The 23,631-nt window shown below is 37.4% G+C and overlaps 2 protein-coding genes across 2 annotated transcripts; both read left to right on the top strand.

The window, feature by feature from the left end:
- On the top strand, positions 1-3,639 carry LOC130683754 (olfactory receptor 187-like). The gene is made up of 2 exons (XM_057501980.1): positions 1-181; positions 2,216-3,639. The coding sequence occupies exons 1-2, from the start codon at positions 179-181 to the stop codon at positions 3,161-3,163; spliced, it is 951 nt and encodes a 316-aa protein (XP_057357963.1). The 5' UTR covers positions 1-178; the 3' UTR covers positions 3,164-3,639.
- A 4,238-nt stretch (positions 3,640-7,877) lies between these two features.
- Positions 7,878-20,072, top strand: LOC118927873 (olfactory receptor 5H2-like). Its single transcript, XM_036916560.2, has 2 exons — positions 7,878-8,429; positions 17,829-20,072. The coding sequence occupies exons 1-2, from the start codon at positions 8,427-8,429 to the stop codon at positions 18,774-18,776; spliced, it is 951 nt and encodes a 316-aa protein (XP_036772455.2). The 5' UTR covers positions 7,878-8,426; the 3' UTR covers positions 18,777-20,072.
- Positions 20,073-23,631: the final 3,559 nt, after the last annotated feature.

Genomic DNA, 23,631 nt, shown 5'->3' on the forward strand with positions numbered 1-23,631 from the left:
TCTTGGATCCAAAACAAATTTATATAAACATTTATCTGATTTTTGCAAATGAAGCCTCCAAAATGAATCAGTGTACAAAGAATTGCTGTGTATGCTATCATCATTCCACTGCTATCATACGTTTTTATGCTTGGAAAGCCTAATTCTTTAAAAGGATCTCTGCAATTTTGTACAAGATATGGTAAGAGAAAAATGAATGTGACATTCTTTATTCGTTATATAAAAAGTTAAGATACTGTACAATTTATAATAATTTCAAACAGATTCAAAAGATGCCAAAAGGAAGTAAACTGTAAAATAATTAATGATTACTTGTATATCTTATTTTTGTGACTAATTCTGGACAAGCAAAATACCTGTAAAACTGAATTGTTCCCCTTAACAATGATTTATTATCTTTCTAACATAACTATAATAACTATGGAAGACAAGTCATGGTGACTAGAATGTTGAAAGTTTAAACTGGATTTAAATATTAGGTCATATGTTTCCGGTGTAAGAAATCCTTCTGGTTATTCTGAATAAAAAGATACAGTCTTTTTAATATATCATATTCTGTGATTAAACTTTTAAGTCAAATCACTTCCATATGAGCTCTTCTGTCCTTCTGTTTCTGAAGGTAATTTCATTGAGCATTTTGAACACATATGTAGTAGGAAATTTTCAGAACCTGTCCCTCCACTCAAGATGTTCTTTCCAGCATTATGACTTCATAAGTAGCCACACACAAATTGAATTTGTGAATATTCAATTATTAAGTGATTTAGGAATGTGTAGAAGGAAGCATATTCCAAACAAAAATATATGTAACAATTGGAATCATTGGCACTGGTTATTTATATCCTCTATATTCAGTTCCAATCTTTGGCTCAATTTTATTCTGCTAAGAAAACTGGTGTACATAAAGTGCTTTCAGTATAAACCAGCAGAATCTAGTGAAAGGCATTATATGAGTTAGACTAGATCAAATCTAGGGCAAAACCAGACCCCATCCCCTGACAGTAGATGTAAGGGGGATGGGAGAGTCAGTTGCAGGCTCTTTTGACTCCTAGAGTGAGTGGTAGCCTTTGCCTGATACCAAGACTATTGTGGTAGAAAGACGATCAGTTTTTATTTGTCCGTGACATGTATCTCTTTGTCACCTCTTCAATAAACTTCCTAAAGTTTCTTTCAATGACTTCCATTTTTTTAACCTTATGTACACTTTCAAAAGGACAGTATCCATAAGTATGCCTTCTGCTTCCCCACTGACCCCCAAGTCATTTTTTCTATTGAGCTCTAGTAGACTCACACTGCTAAGCTCTCTCACCTGGATGTTCAGAGGATGCCTTCTCCACAAACTTGCAGGGCATCTAAGGTTTCAAACTCAATTTTGAATAACCATCTACCTAGTCAACCAAGTGTCTCCTTTGTACTTCACTGACCACCTCCTTACATCTGTCACCAAGTCTCAGTGGCTCCATGTTTTAATTTATTTTCATCTATTTCTTTGTCCTCCTCACCACTCCCAAAATCATGTAATCCATACACTCAGAAGTTCACATGCATTTGAATCAGCAGGAGGGCATTTGAAAAACTCCCACTGAATCATTATTGACCCACTGAATGGACATCTACAGTAATGCTTCACTATCTATACTTTGTACACAAAGAAACCCAGAGAATTCTGATGCGTAATCTGTTTTGGGAACCAACGGGCAATAATAAAAGCTGCCTAAATGGAATTCCTGACTCTAGTTTCCCAACCACCCTCTGCAGTATATTTTCTATACTAAAATATTTAATCTAAAAAATACCTTTTGATGCTATTCTTTGTCTTAAGAGTTTTGGGGACGTGCTTATTTCCTGAACAATAAGGTTCAAGGTCCTTCACATGGCATTCAATTCATTTCATAATATTTCAAACTTCTTTCTCTAGGCCCACATCCATATACCAGACTCAGAATTTTGTAATACATTCAAATATCCATTTTTGCTCATGTTCAGGATGTCTTTCCTTTTTTCTAAATCTGTTCATTCTATAGGTTCTTTGTAGTGAAACAATTGCATTTTTCATTACTTCAACTCCCAAAGTAATTTCAAAATATGTAGTAGCAGTAAAAAATTTTAAGGGCATTGTGATTAGTGTGTGGCTTTATTTCAATTTTTTTCTTAGAGTTTTCTTTTTATGATATCTTTGTGAATGTTCTTTGTACATTTACTTATTTCTTTTCAGGGACCATCCAACAAAGACATGGATACTGAAAATGCAACCCTGCTGACAGAGATTGTTCTCACAGGACTTATATATCAACCAGAGTGGCAAATTCCTCTGTTTCTCTTGTTCTTGGTGATATATCTCATCACCGTTGTGGGGAACATTGGTCTGGTTACTCTCATTTGGAATGACTCTCGACTTCACATCCCCATGTATTTGTTCCTTGGTTGTTTAGCATTTGTGGACACATCACTCTCATCCACAGTGACCCCCAAAATGCTGGTCAGCTTCTTCGCCAAGAGTAAGATGATATCTTTTTCTGAATGCTTGACACAACTTTTTTCCTTTTTACTCACTGCAACCACAGAATGTTTTCTCTTGGCAAGTATGGCATATGATCGTTATGTGGCCATATGCAACCCTTTACTTTATCCAATGGTTATGACCAATAGACTATGTATCCAGCTGCTGGTCTTATCATTTGTAGGTGGTCTTCTTCATGCTGTAATTCATACAGGGTTTTTATTCAGATTAACCTTCTCCAGTTATAGCATAATACACCACTTTTACTGTGACATCATGCCACTGTTTAAGATTTCTTGTACTGACTCTTCTTTTAATGTCCTCGTGATTTTTATTTTTTCTGGTTCAATTCAGGTATTCACCATTCTGATTGTTCTTGTCTCTTATACACTAGTGCTTTTTACAATCTTAAAAAAGAAGTCTGTACAAGGCATAAAGAAAGCCTTCTCCACCTGCGGAGCTCATCTCTTATCTGTCTCTTTATACTATGGCCCCCTTCTCTTCATGTATGTGCGGCCTGGATCTACACAATCAGATGATCAAGATATGGTGGACTCTCTATTTTACACGGTCATAATTCCTTTGTTAAATCCATTTATCTACAGCCTGAGAAATAAGAAAGTCACAGATTCACTGACAAAAATGTTAAAGAGAAATGCATAGTGGTCAGGGTAATATCTGTTCTCACTACATAAAACAGTCACAAAATTGCACAGATTTGATGTTGCTATGTGTTGCTTAATGTTCAGAGATTTTTCTGTTACAATTTTCCTAATATTTTAATGACTTAACATGTTAGTACCTAATACCCTCTAAAATATTTGCATATGTTACTAAAGAACATACAAGGATTTTTAATCAAGCATTCATATCAAACTAAAATAGAGCTGATAACAAAAGGAAAACATTTTACATGATTGTATTCTGCAATGTGGTTTTATAAACACAATTATTAAGAGGAAAAATAATGCTGCATCTCTGAAAAGTACTGCAGTATGATATGTTTGATAAAATAAAACTGTAAACCTGAAGACTCATATCACATTGAACCCCATGGTGGACGCAGGTTTGTGTTTGATCAGACGCAGATCCCAGGAATTCTGCTAGCCATCGGTTCTTTCATTCCACTGTATTTGGGACGTGGTGAGTGACTTTCACTTCTTGTGGGGATTCACCCCTCACATCACATGGAGAGATACACGGAATGGGAAGGTAATGAGGAAAACTTGAGAAGGGAGTTAAGACAGTAGGGCGATGCCAAACTATAAGAGATGCTCTTAACTCTGTGCGCTTCTATGAGGAGATAGAAATGGGCTGCCTCTCACAGTCTATGATGCCTTACAAGCTCCTTTCTAGCTGTTTGTATGTTGTTGGGTAATCTGAAAAGTTTCACTAATTCAGAAAACCAAGAGATTAGAATGGAGAACTAAGCATTGATGGGCATTGAGAAGACGAGGCAAGAGCAAAATAGAAAGGAAATCGTCTCAATCTTCCTCAAGTTAAAAGAAAATGAGGCTAATAAGATAAAGAAATCAATATGTATAGATGAACGAAGGTTTTGTTGACAATTAGGTGTTTTAAGTGCATATTACCAGTTGTGAAATAGTGTTCAGGTGATGTGATGTCACAATGTTCAGTGGGTGGCTGGGAAAGACACAGAAAAGAGGTAGCATTTGGTTGCTGTGCTCTGATAGTCTTTCAAAGTTGGCTTTCCTCACATTTCACACTATATAAGTAAAATAAGTAACCTATTTTCAGGTCCATCTCTGCCCTACCTTTCTCAACACTGAAATGTCATACATATTCCTACAGAGAGCACTCAGGCCCTCCCCTCAAAACTGCCTGACTGTGTTCTGTAAAACTCTAGTTACTTATACCTTCCATCCTGCTGATATTCTCTTACTTACCAAACACATCTGTTAGATTATTCTTCATAAGCAGGACTCTATTTCAGTAACTGTTAATAGGCTTTCATTGCTATGTGATTATATGCATATGTAATGTGTATACCTAGATATATATACATATGCATATCATTATATCTCCTGGTGTACACTGGGTTTATATGATAAATTAGGTACATATATATACACACATCTCTATATATGCAGAGTGTGTGATATATAAATACATCTATTTATTTCACCCTGCATTCATTACCTCTGTCATTACTTGACGTACTTTCAAATAAAACACTGCTTTAACTCTGAAGTCTTCCTCTACAATTCGCCTACGATTCTACCCTGTGTCATACACAAACTCCGTTACTGGAAGCCTTGGGGACACACCTCTCTCTCACAGGTGTATGTGTTTGCTCACACAGGTCTCTCTACAGAGAATCTCTCCCGCTCAACTGCCCCATCTTCAGTTACAATTGAAATGGTATCATTTTTCCAGGACTCTCTCAAATACTACAAATAATATTTGTATCTCTTCAGTGATATATCAAAAGTTCTGTGATGCATTTCCAGGTTGCCTTGAAGAAGACAAGAATGTTTACTCATTTCAAACTTTTACTGGTTTCTATATTCTCCTTAGGCCACATGGGCCTTCTGTAATACTTATTTTGGTCTACAAACTCTTTCAGATTACAATTTAAAAGTCTTTCTGTATTTTATAGCAGGCAGCATAGTGGCTTGCATACATGAGGTCCTAAATAAGTACTCATGAGATCTTTGTGAAATTAAAATGGTTTTACAGCACAAATACACACAGTGCAGTAATAGCACATCACTCTTTTTCAGTCTTGTAAGAAGCCCAGGGAGATTACTGAGACTGCATGCCAGCTCAGCTCCCCTCCCTAAAGTCTTTCATGACAATCGCCAAGCATCATGCACTAAAAGAAACTTGTTCTTAATCTTCTTATCTCCAGATTAGTTCCTTGGATAAAGCATGACAAAATATCAAGGTGAAGCTCCTTAATTAAATGTTTGGTTTAAAGACACAAACCATGTAAGTATTTAAAAAATATATTTATGTTTCTGGAGGTGGAGGTCACAAGATTAGATGAGGTCATCTACCCTCTTTTCTTTCCCTGAGGCATTCCCCCAAACCCCAGGGAAAGGAACGGATAGATCAAAGTCCAGAGGCTTTTTCTCTTTCAACACAGAAAACTCATGTTATTCTATATGTCCATAGTTTGTTGATTCTTGCTGATGTATAATATTCTTATTTTCTAATATTTCCTGTCAATTACCTAGAGTATGTTAGATCTATTCAGTGTTTTGACTCAAAAAGTCAAATGATAATAAAACTACTACTGTGTACTTCTCTTGCCACTAGAACAGGTCTTTTTCCCTAATTGGCTTTTTTTTTTTATGTGGAGTTTGACATCAAGCTATGAGTAGTATGAGTATATGAGGATGGTCTGTTAGCTGTCAAGTCATTCTTTCACACTCAGACATGCTCACATCCTTATCTTGTGCACAATGTATGTTCTATACATCCCTCTGTGCTGGCTTCACCTTCAGTTCAATCCCAACTACTTTATACCTTCCAGAAATCACCAAAATCTTGTGTTCATTGATGTGATCCCATACTCATTTTCTGTTATTTATGCATGTACCTGTTTTGTACATTATTTATCATATTAGTGGCATGCTGGGAAAGAGGTGAAGTATACACCTGAGCAAACCCCACATTTTAGATGAGATCTGCTCATTCTTTTAAAAAGAATCTATGAAATTACATATGTATCATTTAGTGGGTATTTAGATGTAAAGGATGATATCACAAAGCTAAATTCACCTAGTTGCTGAACATTGCTGATGTGGGGATAAACCATTCCTTGGAAATAAAAATAATTTACACGAAACACTCTTTATTATAAATGTGTATTGCTTTCTTAACCTGGAAACTTAATTAATAGTTCCTCTCTTTTTATATGTTGTGTGTGTGTGTGTGCGTATACATACTTCCTTTCCCATTATCTTTTATACACAACTGCTCAGAAGATTGCTGACTGTGAAGTAAGTATTTAAAAATATCTTGGACTGTGTTCAAAGAAACAATATAATTGGTTTAAGGCAAAGGAAACAAACACCAATCAATACTATCTCAAAATCTGGCTGTGGGCTAGCTGGGCAAAATCTTCTCAAATATGTCTACTAGGTATATGTCAGAATCTCTCTGGTACCGACTTCCACTTTGTTGTTCTTTGAAAGAGTGGTTTTCAGACTATAGTGGGCATGAGGATCACCTGGACAGGTTGTGAAAACATATTGAAAGGCTCCGTCATTAGAGTTTCTGATTCGGTGGCTATGGGACAAGCAGTACCATATATCGTAACTGATTCTGAAAAGACACAGCGTCTTGAGGTCCTCACAAGGAATATCCATCTAGTTCTGCTGTAAATGAGTCTTCAAGAAGGCATTCCATCTTCTTCTCAAACAAGTTGCTTCGGAATGGTGAGGAATGGTATAACCAGTGAATTCTATGATTGCAAGTCCATTGCTGTACTTCTTTTGCTATGAAGTGTGTTCCTTGATCAATACTTTGGATAACACTAAGACAGCAGATAAGGAATTCTGTTAATTGTTAATTCCCAGATGATCACTATGGAAGGACACTGACTTCAGGGAAGGCAAAACTATATAGAGTGTTTATTCCAGTATGAACAAAGCACTTCCCCTCTGTGATGGAACTGTCCAGTGTACTCAGCTTGCCACAAGGTATCTGGGTGATCACTCCATGAATGGTGATATCTGAGGAACTCAGTGTTTTCTGCTCCTGGAACAATAAGCACTCAGAAATGGACATAGCCAAGTTGTCCTTAGTAAACATGTTGCAAGCATATATATCACCTATTCACTGCCACCTGGCCACTTTGTTCATGACCCCATTAGCTGATGACAGAAATGGCTGGTGAAAGCAGCTGACAGGTGTCCAGAAATAGCCCCTTCTATTAATCTGATTACTTAAATTTTACTCTACTTAGGTTACTTTTTGGTGGTCATTCTCAGAAGACAGAAATATCTTCAATTTTTTCCATTCAGAGAGATCCATCATGTACCTCTACAAATCATATTATAGTCAATTTTCTAGTTATATTTCTTCACAGTCCCTGACCACCCAGCCAACTCATTGGTCATATCCCATGAATTGGTAAATAATCACACAGCTAGCCATTTCTTCTTCTAGATATTCACTATATTCACATGACCTGCTGAAAGAGAATCTGCATTTAAAGAAAGTCTCAGGAGATTCACAGGGGTTAAAGTTTAAGAAGCACAGGTCTGAGCCAGATCTCACCATGGTCCTTGTCTTTGTTTGCACTTTGCCCTCCCCTGACCTTTGCTTAGTAAGACTTCTCATCAGTTTTCATCTTAAAGCAGGTCTGGGATGTGAGCTGCAGTTTGCATGAGGAGGACAAGTTTATTTAGGGTCAGTTCCTGAGGGGAATCTAGAACTTTGGCCTCATTAAAATCATAAATGATTAGCTCAGAGGAGACCAAACTAACTGAAGTTTGCATAAACATGTCAGAAGTGCCATCTGACAGGGAAAACAGATGCGTGAAGTGCAATTTCAATTGTTAAAATTAGCACTGTCTACAAGACTTGATGTTTACGACTTTTGAGACTGTAATGCCCTGTGGGACACCCTGGTCTTCTCATAAATGTCCAAGTCCACAATACCCAGAAGAACAGTTGAACTTTGTCCTGAAGGGAATCCTTGGGTGCTATTAGGGGAATTTTAGTTCTGCTCTCCTTCCTTTTCTGGCAAAAACTCACTGCGTATAACTGGCTGACTCTTGGATCCAAAACAAATTTATATAAACATTTATCTGATTTTTGCAAATGAAGCCTCCAAAATGAATCAGTGTACAAAGAATTGCTGTGTATGCTATCATCATTCCACTGCTATCATACGTTTTTATGCTTGGAAAGCCTAATTCTTTAAAAGGATCTCTGCAATTTTGTACAAGATATGGTAAGAGAAAAATGAATGTGACATTCTTTATTCGTTATATAAAAAGTTAAGATACTGTACAATTTATAATAATTTCAAACAGATTCAAAAGATGCCAAGAGGAAGTAAACTGTAAAATAATTAATGATTACTTGTATATCTTATTTTTGTGACTAATTCTGGATAAGCAAAATACCTGTAAAACTGAATTGTTCCCCTTAACAATGATTTATTATCTTTCTAACATAACTATAATAACTATGGAAGACAAGTCATGGTGACTAGAATGTTGAAAGTTTAAACTGGATTTAAATATTAGGTCATATGTTTCCGGTGTAAGAAATCCTTCTGGTTATTCTGAATAAAAAGATACAGTCTTTTTAATATATCATATTCTGTGATTAAACTTTTAAGTCAAATCACTTCCATATGAGCTCTTCTGTCCTTCTGTTTCTGAAGGTAATTTCATTGAGCATTTTGAACACATATGTAGTAGGAAATTTTCAGAACCTGTCCCTCCACTCAAGATGTTCTTTCCAGCATTATTACTTCATAAGTAGCCACACACAAATTGAATTTGTGAATATTCAATTATTAAGTGATTTAGGAATGTGTAGAAGGAAGCATATTCCAAACAAAAATATATGTAACAATTGGAATCATTGGCACTGGTTATTTATATCCTCTATATTCAGTTCCAATCTTTGGCTCAATTTTATTCTGCTAAGAAAACTGGTGTACATAAAGTGCTTTCAGTATAAACCAGCAGAATCTAGTGAAAGGCATTATATGAGTTAGACTAGATCAAATCTAGGGCAAAACCAGACCCCATCCCCTGACAGTAGATGTAAGGGGGATGGGAGAGTCAGTTGCAGGCTCTTTTGACTCCTAGAGTGAGTGGTAGCCTTTGCCTGATACCAAGACTATTGTGGTAGAAAGACGATCAGTTTTTATTTGTCCGTGACATGTATCTCTTTGTCACCTCTTCAATAAACTTCCTAAAGTTTCTTTCAATGACTTCCATTTTTTTAACCTTATGTACACTTTCAAAAGGACAGTATCGGGAGGGGCGGAAGATGGCGGCGTGAGTAGAGCAGCGGAAATCTCCTCCCAAAACAACATATATCTATGAAAATATAACAAAGACAACCCTTCCTAGAATAAAGACCAGAGGACACAGGACAATATCCAGACCACATCCGCACCTGAGAGAACCCAGCACCTCGCGAAGGGGGAGAGGAGGGCCACAAACCAACAAGAAAGGAAGTCCTTCCAACCGTCACTCGTCCCAGCTCTGCAAACTATTCCTATCACCATGAAAAGGCAAAGCTACAGGCAGACAAAGATCACAGAGACAACACCAGAGAAGGAGACAGACCTAACCAGTCTTCCTGACAAAGAATTCAAAATAAGAATCATAAACATGCTGACAGAGATGCAGAGAAATATGCAAGAAAAATGGGATGAAGTCCGGAAAGAGATCACAGATGCCAGAAAGGAGATCGCAGAAATGAAACAAACTCTGGAAGGGTTTATAAGCAGAATGGATAGAATGCAAGAGGCCATTGATGGAATTGAAATCAGAGAACAGGAACGCATAGAAGCTGACATAGAGACAAAAGGATCTCCAGGAATGAAACAATATTAAGAGAACTGTGTGACCAATCCAAAACGAACAATATCCGTATTATAGGGGTCCCAGAAGAAGAAGAGAGAGGAAAAGAGATGGAAAGTATCTTAGAAGAAATAATTGCTGAAAACTTCCCCACACTGGGGGAGGAAGTAATCAAACAGACCACGGAAATACACAGAACCCCCAACAGAAAGGATCCAAGAAGGGCAACACCAAGACACATAATAATTAAAATGGCAAAGATCAAGGACAAGGAAAGAGTGTTAAAGGCAGCTAGAGAGAAAAAGGTCACCTATAAAGGAAAACCCATCAGGCTAACGTCAGATTTCTCAACAGAAACCCTACAGGCCAGAAGAGAATGGCATGATATATTTAATACAATGAAACAGAAGGGCCTTGAACCAAGGATACTGTATCCAGCACGACTATCATTCAAATATGACGGTGGGATTAAACAATTCCCAGACAAACAAAAGCTGAGGGAATTTGCTTTCCACAAACCACCTCTACAGAACATCTTACAGGGACTGCTCTAGATGGGAGCACTCCTAGAAGGAGCACAGCACAAAACACCCAACATATGAAGAATCGAGGAGGAGGAACAAGAAGGGAGAGAAGAAAAGAATCTCCAGACAGTGTATATAACAGCTCAATAAGCGAGCTAAGTTAGGCAGCAAGATACTAAAGAGGCTAACCTTGAACCTTTCGTAACCACGAATTTAAAGCCTGCAATGGCAATAAGTACATATCTTTCAATAGTCACCCTAAATGTTAATGGGTTGAATGCACCAATCAAAAGACACAGAGTAATAGAATGGATAAAAAAGCAAGACCCATCTATATGCTGCTTACAAGAAACTCACCTCAAACCCAAAGACATGTACAGACTAAAAGTCAAGGGATGGAAAAACATATTTCAAGCAAACAACAGTGAGAAGAAAGCAGGGGTTGCAGTACTAATATCAGACAAAATAGACTTCAAAACAAAGAAAGTAACAAGAGATAAAGAAGGACACTACATAATGATAAAGGGCTCAGTCAAACAAGAGGATATAACCATTCTAAATATATATGCACCCAACACAGGAGGACCAGCATATGTGAAACAAATACTAACAGAACTAAAGGGGGATATAGACTGCAATGCATTCATTCTAGGAGACTTCAACACACCACTCACCCCAAAGGATAGATCCACTGGGCAGAAAATAAGTAAGGACACGGAAGCACTGAACAACACAGTAGAGCAGATGGACCTAATAGACATCTATAGAACTCTACATCCAAAAGCAGCGGGATATACATTCTTCTCAAGTGCACATGGAACATTCTCCAGAATAGACTACATACTAGGCCACAAAAAGAGCCTCAGAAAATTCCAAAAGATTGAAATCCTACCAACCAACTTTTCAGACCACAAAGGCATAAAACTAGAAATAAACTGTACAAAGAAAGCAAAGAGGCTCACAAACACATGGAGGCTTAACAACACGCTCCTAAATAATCAATGGATCAATGACCAAATCAAAATGGAGATCCAGCAATATATGGAACAAATGACAACAACAACACTAAGCCCCAACTTCTGTGGGACACAGCAAAAGCAGTCTTAAGAGGAAAGTATATAGCAATACAAGCATATTTAAAAAAGGAAGAACAATCCCAAATGAATGGTCTAATGTCACAATTATCGAAATTGGAAAAAGAAGAACAGATGAGGCCTAAGGTCAGCAGAAGGAGGGACATAATAAAGATCAGAGAAGAAATAAATAAAATTGAGAAGAATAAAACAATAGCAAAAATCAATGAAATCAAGAGCTGGTTCTTCGAGAAAATAAACAAAATCGATAAGCCTCTAGCCAGACTTATTAAGAAGAAAAGAGAGTCAACACAAATCAACAGTATCAGAAACGAGAAAGGAAAAATCACGACGGACCCCACGGAAATGCAAAGAATTATTGGAGAATACTATGAAAACCTATACGCTAACAAGCTGGGAAACCTAGGAGAAATGGACAACTTCCTAGAAAAATATAACCTTCCAAGATTGACCCAGGAAGAAACAGAAAATCTAAACAGACCAATTACCAGCAACGAAATTGAAGAGGTAATCAAAAAACTACCAAAGAACAAAACCCCCGGGCCAGATGGATTTACCTCGGAATTTTATCAGACATACAGGGAAGACATAATACCCATTCTCCTTAAAGTTTTCCAAAAAATAGAGGAGGAGGGGATACTCCCAAACTCATTCTATGAAGCTAACATCACCCTAATACCAACACCAGGCAAAGACCCCACCAAAAAAGAAAACTACAGACCAATATCCCTGATGAACGTAGATGCAAAAATACTCAACAAAATATTAGCAAACCGAATTCAAAAATACATCAAAAGGATCATACACCATGACCAAGTGGGATTCATCCCAGGGATGCAAGGATGGTACAACATTCGAAAGTCCATCAACATCATCCACCACATCAACAAAAAGAAAGACAAAAACCACATGATCATCTCAATAGATGCTGAAAAAGCATTTGACAAAGTTCAACATCCATTCATGTTAAAAACTCTCAGCAAAATGGGAATAGAGGGCAAGTACCTCAACATAATAAAGTCCATCTATGATAAACCCACAGCCAACATTATATTGAACAGCGAGAAGCTGAAAGAATTTCCTCTGAGATCGGGAACTAGACAGGGATGCCCACTCTCTCCACTGTTATTTAACATAGTACTGGAGGTCCTAGCCACGGCAATCAGACAAAACAAAGAAATACAAGGAATCCAGATTGGTAAAGAAGAAGTTAAACTGTCACTATTTGCAGATGACATGATACTGTACATAAAAAACCCTAAAGACTCCACCCCAAAACTACTAGAACTGATATCGGAATACAGCAAAGTTGCAGGATACAAAATCAACACACAGAAATCTGTGGCTTTCCTATATACTAACAATGAACCAACAGAAAGAGAAATCAGGAAAACAACTCCATTCACAATTGCATCAAAAAAAATAAAATACCTAGGAATAAACCTAACCAAAGAAGTGAAAGACTTATACTCTGAAAACTACAAGTCACTCTTAAGAGAAATTAAAGGGGACACTAACAGATGGAAACTCATCCCATGCTCGTGGCTAGGAAGAATTAATATCGTCAAAATGGCCATCCTGCCCAAAGCAATATACAGATTTGATGCAATCCCTATGAAACTACCAGCAACATTCTTCAATGAACTGGAACAAATAATTCAAAAATTCATACGGAAACACCAAAGACCCCGAATAGCCAAAGCAATCCTGAGAAAGAAGAATAAAGTAGGGGGGATCTCACTCCCCAACTTCAAGCTCTACTATAAAGCCATAGTAATCAAGACAATTTGGTACTGGCACAAGAGCAGAGCCACAGACCAATGGAACAGACTAGAGAATCCAGACATTAACCCAGACATATATGGTCAATTAATATTTGATAAAGGAGCCATGGACATACAATGGCGAAATGACAGTCTCTTCAACAGGTGGTGCTGGCAAAACTGGACAGCTACATGTAGGAGAATGAAACTGGACCATTGTCTAACCCCATATACAAAAGTAAACTCAAAATGGATCAAAGACCTGAATGTAAGCCATGAAACCATTAAACTCGTGGACAAAAACATAGGCAAAAACCTCTTAGACATAAACATGAGCGACTTCTTCTTAAACATATCTCCCCAGGCAAGGAATACAACAGCAAAAATGAACAAGTGGGACTATATTAGCTGCAAAGCTTCTGTACAGCAAAAGACACCATCAATAGAACAAAAAGGAACCCTACAGTATGGGAGAATATATTTGTATATGACAGATCCGATAAAGGCTTGACGTCCAAAATATATAAAGAGCTCACATGCCTCAACAAAGAAAAATCAAATAATCCAATTAAAAAATGGGCAGAGGAAAAGAACAGACAGTTCTCCAAAAAAGAAATACAGATGGCCAACAGACACATGAAAAGATGCTCCACATCACTAATTATCAGAGAAATGCAAATTAAAACTACAATGAGGTATCACCTCACACCAGTAAGGATGGCTGCCATCCAAAAGACAAGCAACAACAAATGTTGGTGAGGCTGTGGAGAAAGGGGAACCCTCCTACACTGCTGGTGGGAATGTAAACTAGTTCAACCATTGTGGAAAGCAGTATGGAGGTACATCAAAATGCTCAAAACAGACTTACCATTTGACCCAGGAATTCCACTCCTAGGAATTTACCCTAAGAACGCAGCAATCAAGTTTGAGAAAGACAGATGCACCCCTATGTTTATTGCAGCACTATTTACAATAGCCAAGAATTGGAAGCAACCTAAATGTCCATCAATAGATGAATGGATAAAGAAGATGTGGTACATATACACAATGGAATACTACTCAGCCATAAGAAAAGGGCAAATCCAATCATTTGCAGCAACATGGACGGAGCTGGAGGGTATTATGCTCAGTGAAACAAGCCAAGCGGAGAAAGAGAAATACCAAATGATTTCACTTATCTGTAGAATATAAGAACAAAGGAAAAACTGAAGGAACAAAACAGCAGCAGAATCACAGAACTCAAGAATGGACTAACAGGTACCAAAGGGAAAGGGACTGGGGAGGATGGGGTGGGTAGGGAGGGATAAAGGGGTGAGAAGTAGGGGGTATTAAGATTAACATGCATGGGGGTGTAGGAGAAAAGGGAGGGCTGTACAACACAGAGAAGGCAAGTAGTGATTCTACAACATTTTGCTATGCTGATGGACAGTGACTGTAAAGGGGTTTATAGGGGAGACCTGGTATAGGGGAGAGCCTAGTAAACATAATATTCATCATGTAAGTGTAGATTAGTGATAGCAAAAAAAAAAAAAAAAAAAAGGGCAGTTCCTGTGTGGTAACCTCCAACGAGTTCTACACAAGGGTATAAAGGGCATATAAAAGTGTAGGCAAAGGGTCTGTTTGTGTTTATACAGAGGATCAAAGCCTAATTGGGCTACCCCGAAAATGAACTAAGATACGATATGAAAAAGAACTTCCAACATCTGCACTCTCTGGAAGACTCATGCCAGAAGATGATCATCAAAAAACCCCAACAAAGATACACGCACTGCTACAGCTGTAGATGCACTCATCCCACCAGTTCCTGGACTTGCCATGGGAATGAGGAAGGAGATATCTAAGCTGGCCTGTGCATACAGTAAAACAACAAAATTGGACTGGATCTATACTGTTGGAACTCAACCAAGAATTTGGAGAAGTGCAAATTGTAGCGCTCCAAAGTCTTACAACTACAAACTATTTACTGTTAAAAGAACATATGGCATGTGAACAGTCCCCAGGAATGGGTTGTTTTAATTTGTCTGATTTCTCTCAGACTGTTCAAGTTCAGTTGGACAATATCCACCATATCATAGATAAGTTTTCACAAATGCCTAAGGTGCCTTAATGGTTTTCTTGGTTTCACTGGAGATGGCTGGTAATTACCGATATGCTTTGGTTATGTAACTATACTCCTATTATGTTAATGTGTGTGTGCAATTTAAGTAGTAGCTTAAAACCTATACATGCTGAAGTTACTCTACAAGAAGATATATCAAAGAAATAATCAATCTTCCCATGTTTTCTTCCGCCTGCTACTTCTATAGCTTTTCTTCTTCCTTCCTAATTACAACCCTTAAATAGAATTCGTGCCTCATATCAAATTTACCGAGTATCATAACTCCTCCAAGTGGTAAAGATACCTCAAGACAAATGCTGGGCATAGAAGCCACAGGGCATAAATATGCAAAGAAGTAAAAAGCTAACTTTTTCAAACAATAAGGCTTCTCTCTCACTTACCAACTTCACATTTCCCTGTATGGTCCCGTAAGATGACTGGTTAGCCAGAGACGGGTAAGATTCCTCAAGGGAGGAACAACCTAAGACAGGCACAGTCGCAGGGGGGCCATCAGGTGAGAAATTGGGGATCAACAGAGGTGAGGCTTAGAACCTCACCCCCCCTGTTCTGAGAGAAATCTTCTGCATACGTGGATGTTTTATTGCCCTTGTCCAGCTTGGATTTACACATAGTCTACAGGCACACACCTGATCATCTACATGTGCTCTTTTACAACACTAAACTATGTTTTCTACCTTTATCTTGTATCTACCTACCACTTCAGCATTTTATTAAAAATAATAATAATAAAGAGAGAAATGTGGTATCCACATATAAATCAAGTATAAAAACCAAATGAGTATTCATATTTGAACTGACTGTTTAGAGTTCATAATGCATGAGCAAAACCAAAAGTTTCTGTGATGACTGCCCTTGTACTGTTCACTATGTAACTTATTCATTATGTAAGAATTTGTTCTACATGTAAAAACTTGTTTGTTATGCCTCAGAAGATTGGAGACTGACGAAAATTAGGCTTGGGGTGGATTAATGATTGTGCATTGAGCATTGACTCCCCTATACAGAATTTTATTGTCGTTAACAACCATTTGATCAATAAATATGAGAGATGCCCTCACAAAAAAAAAAAAAAAAAGAACAGACTTCCAATGGTAAAATAAATTAGTAACCGGGATGTAATGTATAGCATAAGGAATATAGTCAAGATATTGTAACAGCCTGGTAGGGTGATAGCTGGAACCTAGAATTATGTATATAAATGTTCTACCACTGTGTTGTACACTTGAAACTCATGTAATGTAATACTGTGTGTCAACTACCCTTCAATAAAAAATAATTATTTAAAAAAAAAAAAAAAAAGGACAGTATCCATAAGTATGCCTTCTGCTTCCCCACTGACCCCCAAGTCATTTTTTCTATTAAGCTCTAGTAGACTCACACTGCTAAGCTCTCTCACCTGGATGTTCAGAGGATGCCTTCTCCACAACCTTGCAGGGCATCTAAGGTTTCAAACTCAATTTTGAATAACCATCTACCTAGTCAACCAAGTGTCTCCTTTGTACTTCACTGACCACCTCCTTACATCTGTCACCAAGTCTCAGTGGCTCCATGTTTTAATTTATTTTCATCTATTTCTTTGTCCTCCTCACCACTCCCAAAATCATGTAATCCATACACTCAGAAGTTCACATGCATTTGAATCAGCAGGAGGGCATTTGAAAAACTCCCACTGAATCATTTTTGACCCACTGAATGGACATCTACAGTAATGCTTCACTATCTATACTTTGTACACAAAGAAACCCAGAGAATTCTGATGCGTAATCTGGTTTGGGAACCAACGGGCAATAATAAGAGCTGCCTAAATGGAATTCCTGACTCTAGTTTCCCAACCACCCTCTGCAGTATATTTTCTATACTAAAATATTTAATCTAAAAAATACCTTTTGATGCTATTCTTTGTCTTAAGAGTTTTGGGGATGTGCTTATTTCCTGAACAATAAGGTTCAAGGTCATTCACATGGCACTCAATTCATTTCATAATATTTCAAACTTCTTTCTCTAGGCCCACATCCATATACCAGACTCAGAATTTTGTAATACATTCAAATATCCATTTTTGCTCATGTTCAGGATGTCTTTCCTTTTTTTCTAAATCTGTTCATTCTGTAGGTTCTTTGTAGTGAAACAATTGCATTTTCCATTACTTCAATTCCCAAACTAATTTCAAAATATGTAGTAGCAGTAAATAATTTTAAGGGCATTGTGATTAGTGTGTGATTTTATTGCAGTTTTTTTTATTAGAGTTTTCTTTTTATGATATCTTTGTGAATGTTCTTTGTACATTTACTTAATTTCTTTTCAGGGACCATCCAACAAAGACATGGATACTGAAAATGCAACCCTGCTGACAGAGATTGTTCTCACAGGACTTATATATCAACCAGAGTGGCAAATTCCTCTGTTTCTCTTGTTCTTGGTGATATATCTCATCACCGTTGTGGGGAACATTGGTCTGGTTACTCTCATTTGGAATGACTCTCGACTTCACATCCCCATGTACTTGTTCCTTGGTTGTTTAGCATTTGTGGATACGTCACTCTCATCCACAGTGACCCCCAAAATTCTGATCAGTTTCTTTGCCAAGAGTAAGATGATATCTTTTTCTGAATGCTTGACACAACTTTTTTCCTTTTTAGTCACAGCAACCACAGAATGTTTTCTCTTGGCAAGTATGGCATATGATCGTTATGTGGCCATATGTAACCCTTTACTTTATCCAATGGTTATGACCAATAGACGATGTATCCGGCTGTTAGTCTTATCATTTCTAGGTGGTCTTCTTCATGCTGTAATTCATATAGGGTTTTTATTCAGATTAACCTTCTCCAGTTATAGCATAATACACCACTTTTACTGTGACATCATGCCACTGTTTAAGATTTCTTGTAATGACTCTTCTTTTAATGTCCTCATGATTTTTATTTTTTCTGGTTCAATTCAGGTATTCACCATTCTGATTCTTCTTGTCTCTTACACACTAGTGCTTTTTACAATCTTAAAAAAGAAGTCTGTACAAGGTATAAAGAAAGCCTTCTCTACCTGTGGAGCTCATCTCTTATCTGTCTCTTTATACTATGGCCCCCTTCTCTTCATGTATGTACGGCCTGGATCTACACAATCAGATGATCAAGATATGGTGGACTCTCTATTTTACACGGTCATAATTCCTTTGTTAAATCCATTTATCTATAGCCTGAGAAATAAGAAAGTCACAGATTCACTGACAAAAATGTTAAAGAGAAATGCATAGTGGTCAGGGTAGTATCTGTTCTCACTACTTAAAGCAGTCACAAAATTGCACAGATTTGATGTTGCTATGTGTTGCTTAATGTTCAGAGATTTTTCCGTTACAATTTTCCTAATATTTTAATGACTTAACATGTTAGTACCTAATACCCTCTGAAATATTTGCATATGTTACTAAAGAACATACAAGGATTTTTAATCAAGCATTCATATCAAACTAAAATAGAGCAGAAAACAGAAGGAAAACACCTTACATGATTGTATTCTTCAGTGTGGTTTTATAAACGCAATTATTAAGAGGAAAAATAATGCTGCATCTCTGAAAAGTACATGAGTATGATACGTTTGATAAAATAAAACTGTAAACCTAAAGACTCATATCACATTGAATCCCATGGTGGATGCAGGTTTGTGTTTGATCAGATGCAGATCCCAGGAATTCTGCTAGCTGTCGGTTCTTTCATTCCACTGTATTTGGGACATGGTGAGTGACTTTCACTTCTTGTGGGGATTCACTCCTCACGTTACACGGAGAGATTCAAGGAATGGGAAAGCAATGAGGAAAACTTGAGAAGGGAGTTAAGACAGTACGGCGATGCCAAAGTGTAGGTGATGCTCTCCACTCTGTGCGCTTCTTTGAGGAGCTAGAAGTGGGTTACCCCTCACAGTCTGTGATGCCTTACAAGCTCCTTTCTAGCTGTTTGTATGTTGTGTAATCTGAAAGGATTCACTAATTCAGAAAGCTAAGTGGTTAAAATGGAGAACTAATGATGGGCATTGAGAAGATGAGGCAAGAGTAAAATAGAAAGTAAGTGCTCTCAATCTTCCTCAAGTTAAAAGAAAATGAAGCTAGTAAGATAAAGAAATCAATATGTATGGATGAATGGAATGTTTTGTTGACAATTAAGTGCTTTAAGTGCATATTACCAGCTGTGAAATAGTGTTCAGGTGATGTGATGTCATAATGTCCAGTGGGTGGCTGGGAAAGACACAGAAAAGAGGAAGCATTTGGTTGCTGTGCTCTGATAGTCTTTCAAAGTTGGCTTTCCTCACATTTCACACTATATAAGTAAAATAAGTAACCTATTTTCAGGTCCATCTCTGCCCTACCTTTCTCAACACTGAAATGTCATACATATTCCTACAGAGAGCACTCAGGCCCTCCCCTCAAAACTGCCTGACTGTGTTCTGTAAAACTCTAGTTACTTATACCTTCCATCCTTCTGATATTCTCTTACTTTCCAAACACATATGTTAGATTATTCTTCATAAGCAGGACTCTATTTCAGTAACTGTTAATAGGCTGTCATTGCTATGTGATTATATGCATATGTAATGTGTATACTTAGATATATATACATATGCATATCATTATTTCTCCCGGTGTACAGTGAGTTTATATGATAAATTAGGTATATATATATATACATATGTCTCTATATATGCAGAGTATGTGATATATAAATACATCTATTCATTTCACCCTGCATTCATTACCTCTGTCATTACTTGACGTACTTTCAAATAAAACACTGCTTTATCTCTGAAGTCTTCCTCTACAATTCGCCTATGATTCTACCCTGTGTCATACACAAACTCTGTTACTGGAAGCCTTGGGGACACACCTCTCTCTCACAGGTGTATGTGTTTGCTCACACAGGTCTCTCTACAGAGAATCTCTCCCGCTCAACTGCCCCATCTTCAGTTACAATTGAAATGGTATCATTTTTCCAGGACTCTCTCACATATTACAAATAATATTTGTATCTCTCCAATGATATATCGAAAGTTCTGTGATGCATTTCCAGGTTGCCTTGAAGAAGACAAGAATGTTTACTCATTTCAAACTTTTACTGGTTTCTATATTCTCCTTAGGCCACATGGGCCTTCTGTAATACTTATTTTGGTCTACAAACTCTTTCAGATTACAATTTAAAAGTCTTTCTGTATTTTATAGCAGGCAGCATAGTGGCTTGCATACATGAGGTCCTAAATAAGTACTCATGAGATCTTTGTGAAATTAAAATGGTTTGACAGCACAAATACACACAGTGCAGTAATAGCACATCACTCTTTTTCAGTCTTGTAAGAAGCCCAGGGAGATTACTGAGCCTGCATGCCAGCTCAGCTCCCCTCCCTAAAGTCTTTCATGACAATCGCCAAGCATCATGCACTAAAAGAAACTTGTTCTTAATCTTATCTCCGGATTAGTTCCTTGGATAGAGCATGACAAAATATCAGGGTGAAGCTCCTTAATTAGATGTTTGGCTTAAAGACACATACCATGTAAGTATTTAAAAAATATATTTATGTTTCTGGAGGTGGAGGTCACAAGATTAGATGAGGTCATCTACCCTCTTTTCTTTCCCTGAGGCATTCCCCCAAACCCCAGGGAAAGGAACGGATAGATCAAAGTCCAGAGGCTTTTTCTCTTTCAACACAGAAAACTCATGTTATTCTATATGTCCATAGTTTGTTGATTCTTGCTGATGTATAATATTCTTATTTTCTAATATTTCCTGTCAATTACCTAGAGTATGTTAGATCTATTCAGTGTTTTGACTCAAAAAGTCAAATGATAATAAAACTACTACTGTGTACTTCTCCTGCCACTAGAACAGGTCTTTTTCCCTACTTGGCTTTTTTTTTTTTTTAATGTGGAGTTTGACATCAAGCTATGAGTAGTATGAGTGTATGAGCATGGTCTGTTAGCTGTCAAGTCATTCTTTCACACTCAGACATGCTCACATCCTTGTCTTGTGCACAATGTCTGGTCTATACATCCCTCTGTGCTGACTTCACCTTTAGTATAATCCCAACTATTTTATACCTTACAGAAATCACCAAAATCTTGTGTCCATTGATGTGATTCCACACTCATTTTCTATTATTTATGCATGTATCTGTTTTGTACATTATTTATCATATTAGGGGCATGCTGGGAAAGAGGTAAAGTATACACCTGAGCAAACCCCACATTTTAGATGAAATCTGCTCATTCTTTTAAAAAGAATTTATGAAATTACATATGTGTCATTTAGTGGGTATTTAGATGTAAAGGATGATATCACAAAGCTAAATTCACCTAGTTGCTGGAACATTGCTGATGTGGGGATAAACCATTCCTTGGAAATAAAAATAATATACATGAAACACTCTTTATTATCAATGTGTATTGCTTTCTTAACCTGGAAACTTAATTAATAGTTCGTCTCTTTTTATATGTTGTGTGTGTGTGTGTGGGTATATACATACTTACTTTCCCATTGTCTTTTATGCACAATTCTCAGAAGATTGCTGACTGTGAAGTAAGTATTTAAAAATATCTTGGACTGTGTTCAAAGAAACAACATAATTGGTTTAAGGCAAAGGAAACAAACACCAATCAATACTATCTCAAAATTTGGCTGTGGGCTAGCTGGGCAAAATCTTCTCAAATATGTCTACTAGGTATATGTCAGAATCTCTCTGGTACCGACTTCCACTTTGTTGTTCTTTGAAAGAGTGGTTTTCAGACTATAGTGGGCATGAGGATCACCTGGACAGGTTGTGAAAACATATTGAAAGGCTCCGTCATTAGAGTTTCTGATTCGGTGGCTATGGGACAAGCAGTACCATATATCGTAACTGATTCTGAAAAGACACAGCGTCTTGAGGTCCTCACAAGGAATATCCATCTAGTTCTGCTGTAAATGAGTCTTCAAGAAGGCATTCCACCTTCTCAAACAAGTTGCTTCGGAATGGTGAGGAATGGTATAACCAGTGAATTCTATGATTGCAAGTCCATTGCTGTACTTATTTTGCTATGAAGTGTGTTCCTTGATCAATATTTTGGATAGCACTAAGACAGCAGATAAGGAATTCTGTTAATTGTTAATTCCCAGATGATCACTATGGAAGGACACTGACCTCAGGGAAGGCAAAACTGTATCTAGAGTATTTATTCCAGTATGAACAAAGCACTTCCCCTCTGTGATGGAACTGTCCAGTGTACTCAGCTTGCCACAAGGTATCTGGGTGATCACTCCATGAATGGTGATATCTGAGGAACTCAGTGTTTTCTGCTCCTGGAACAATAAACACTCAGAAATGGACATAGCCAAGTTGTCCTTAGTAAACAGAAGTTCATGTTGCAAGCATATATATCACCTATTCACTGCCACCTGGCCACTTTGTTCATGACCCCATTAGCTGATGACAGAAATGGCTGGTGAAAGCCGCTGACAGGTGTCCAGAAATAGCCCCTTCTATTAATCTGATTACTTAAATTTTACTCTACTTAGGTTACTTTTTGGTGGTCATTCTCAGAAGACAGAAATATCTTCAATTTTTTCCATTCAGAGAGATCCATCATGTACCTCTACAAATCATATTATAGTCAATTTTCTAGTTATATTTCTTCACAGTCCCTGACCACCCAGCCAACTCATTGGTCATATCCCATGAATTGGTAAATAATCACACAGCTAGCCATTTCTTCTTCTAGATATTCATTATATTCACATGACCTGCTGAAAGAGAATCTGCATTTAAAGAAAGTCTCAGGAGATTCACAGGGGTTAAAGTTTAAGAAGCACAGATCTGAGCCAGATCTCACCATGGTCCTTGTCTTTGTTTGCACTTTGCCCTCCCCTGACCTTTGCTTAGTAAGACTTCTCATCAGTTTTCATCTTAAAGCAGGTCTGGGATGTGAGCTGCAGTTTGCATGAGGAGGACAAGTTTATTTAGGGTCAGTTCCTGAGGGGAATCTAGAACTTTGGCCTCATTAAAATCATAAATGATTAGCTCAGAGGAGACCAAACTAACTGAAGTTTGCATAAACATGTCAGAAGTGCCATCTGACAGGGAAAACAGATGCG

Source organism: Manis pentadactyla, chromosome 1 (assembly GCF_030020395.1).
Source record: "Manis pentadactyla isolate mManPen7 chromosome 1, mManPen7.hap1, whole genome shotgun sequence".
In the NCBI taxonomy this organism is placed as follows: domain Eukaryota; kingdom Metazoa; phylum Chordata; class Mammalia; order Pholidota; family Manidae; genus Manis; species Manis pentadactyla.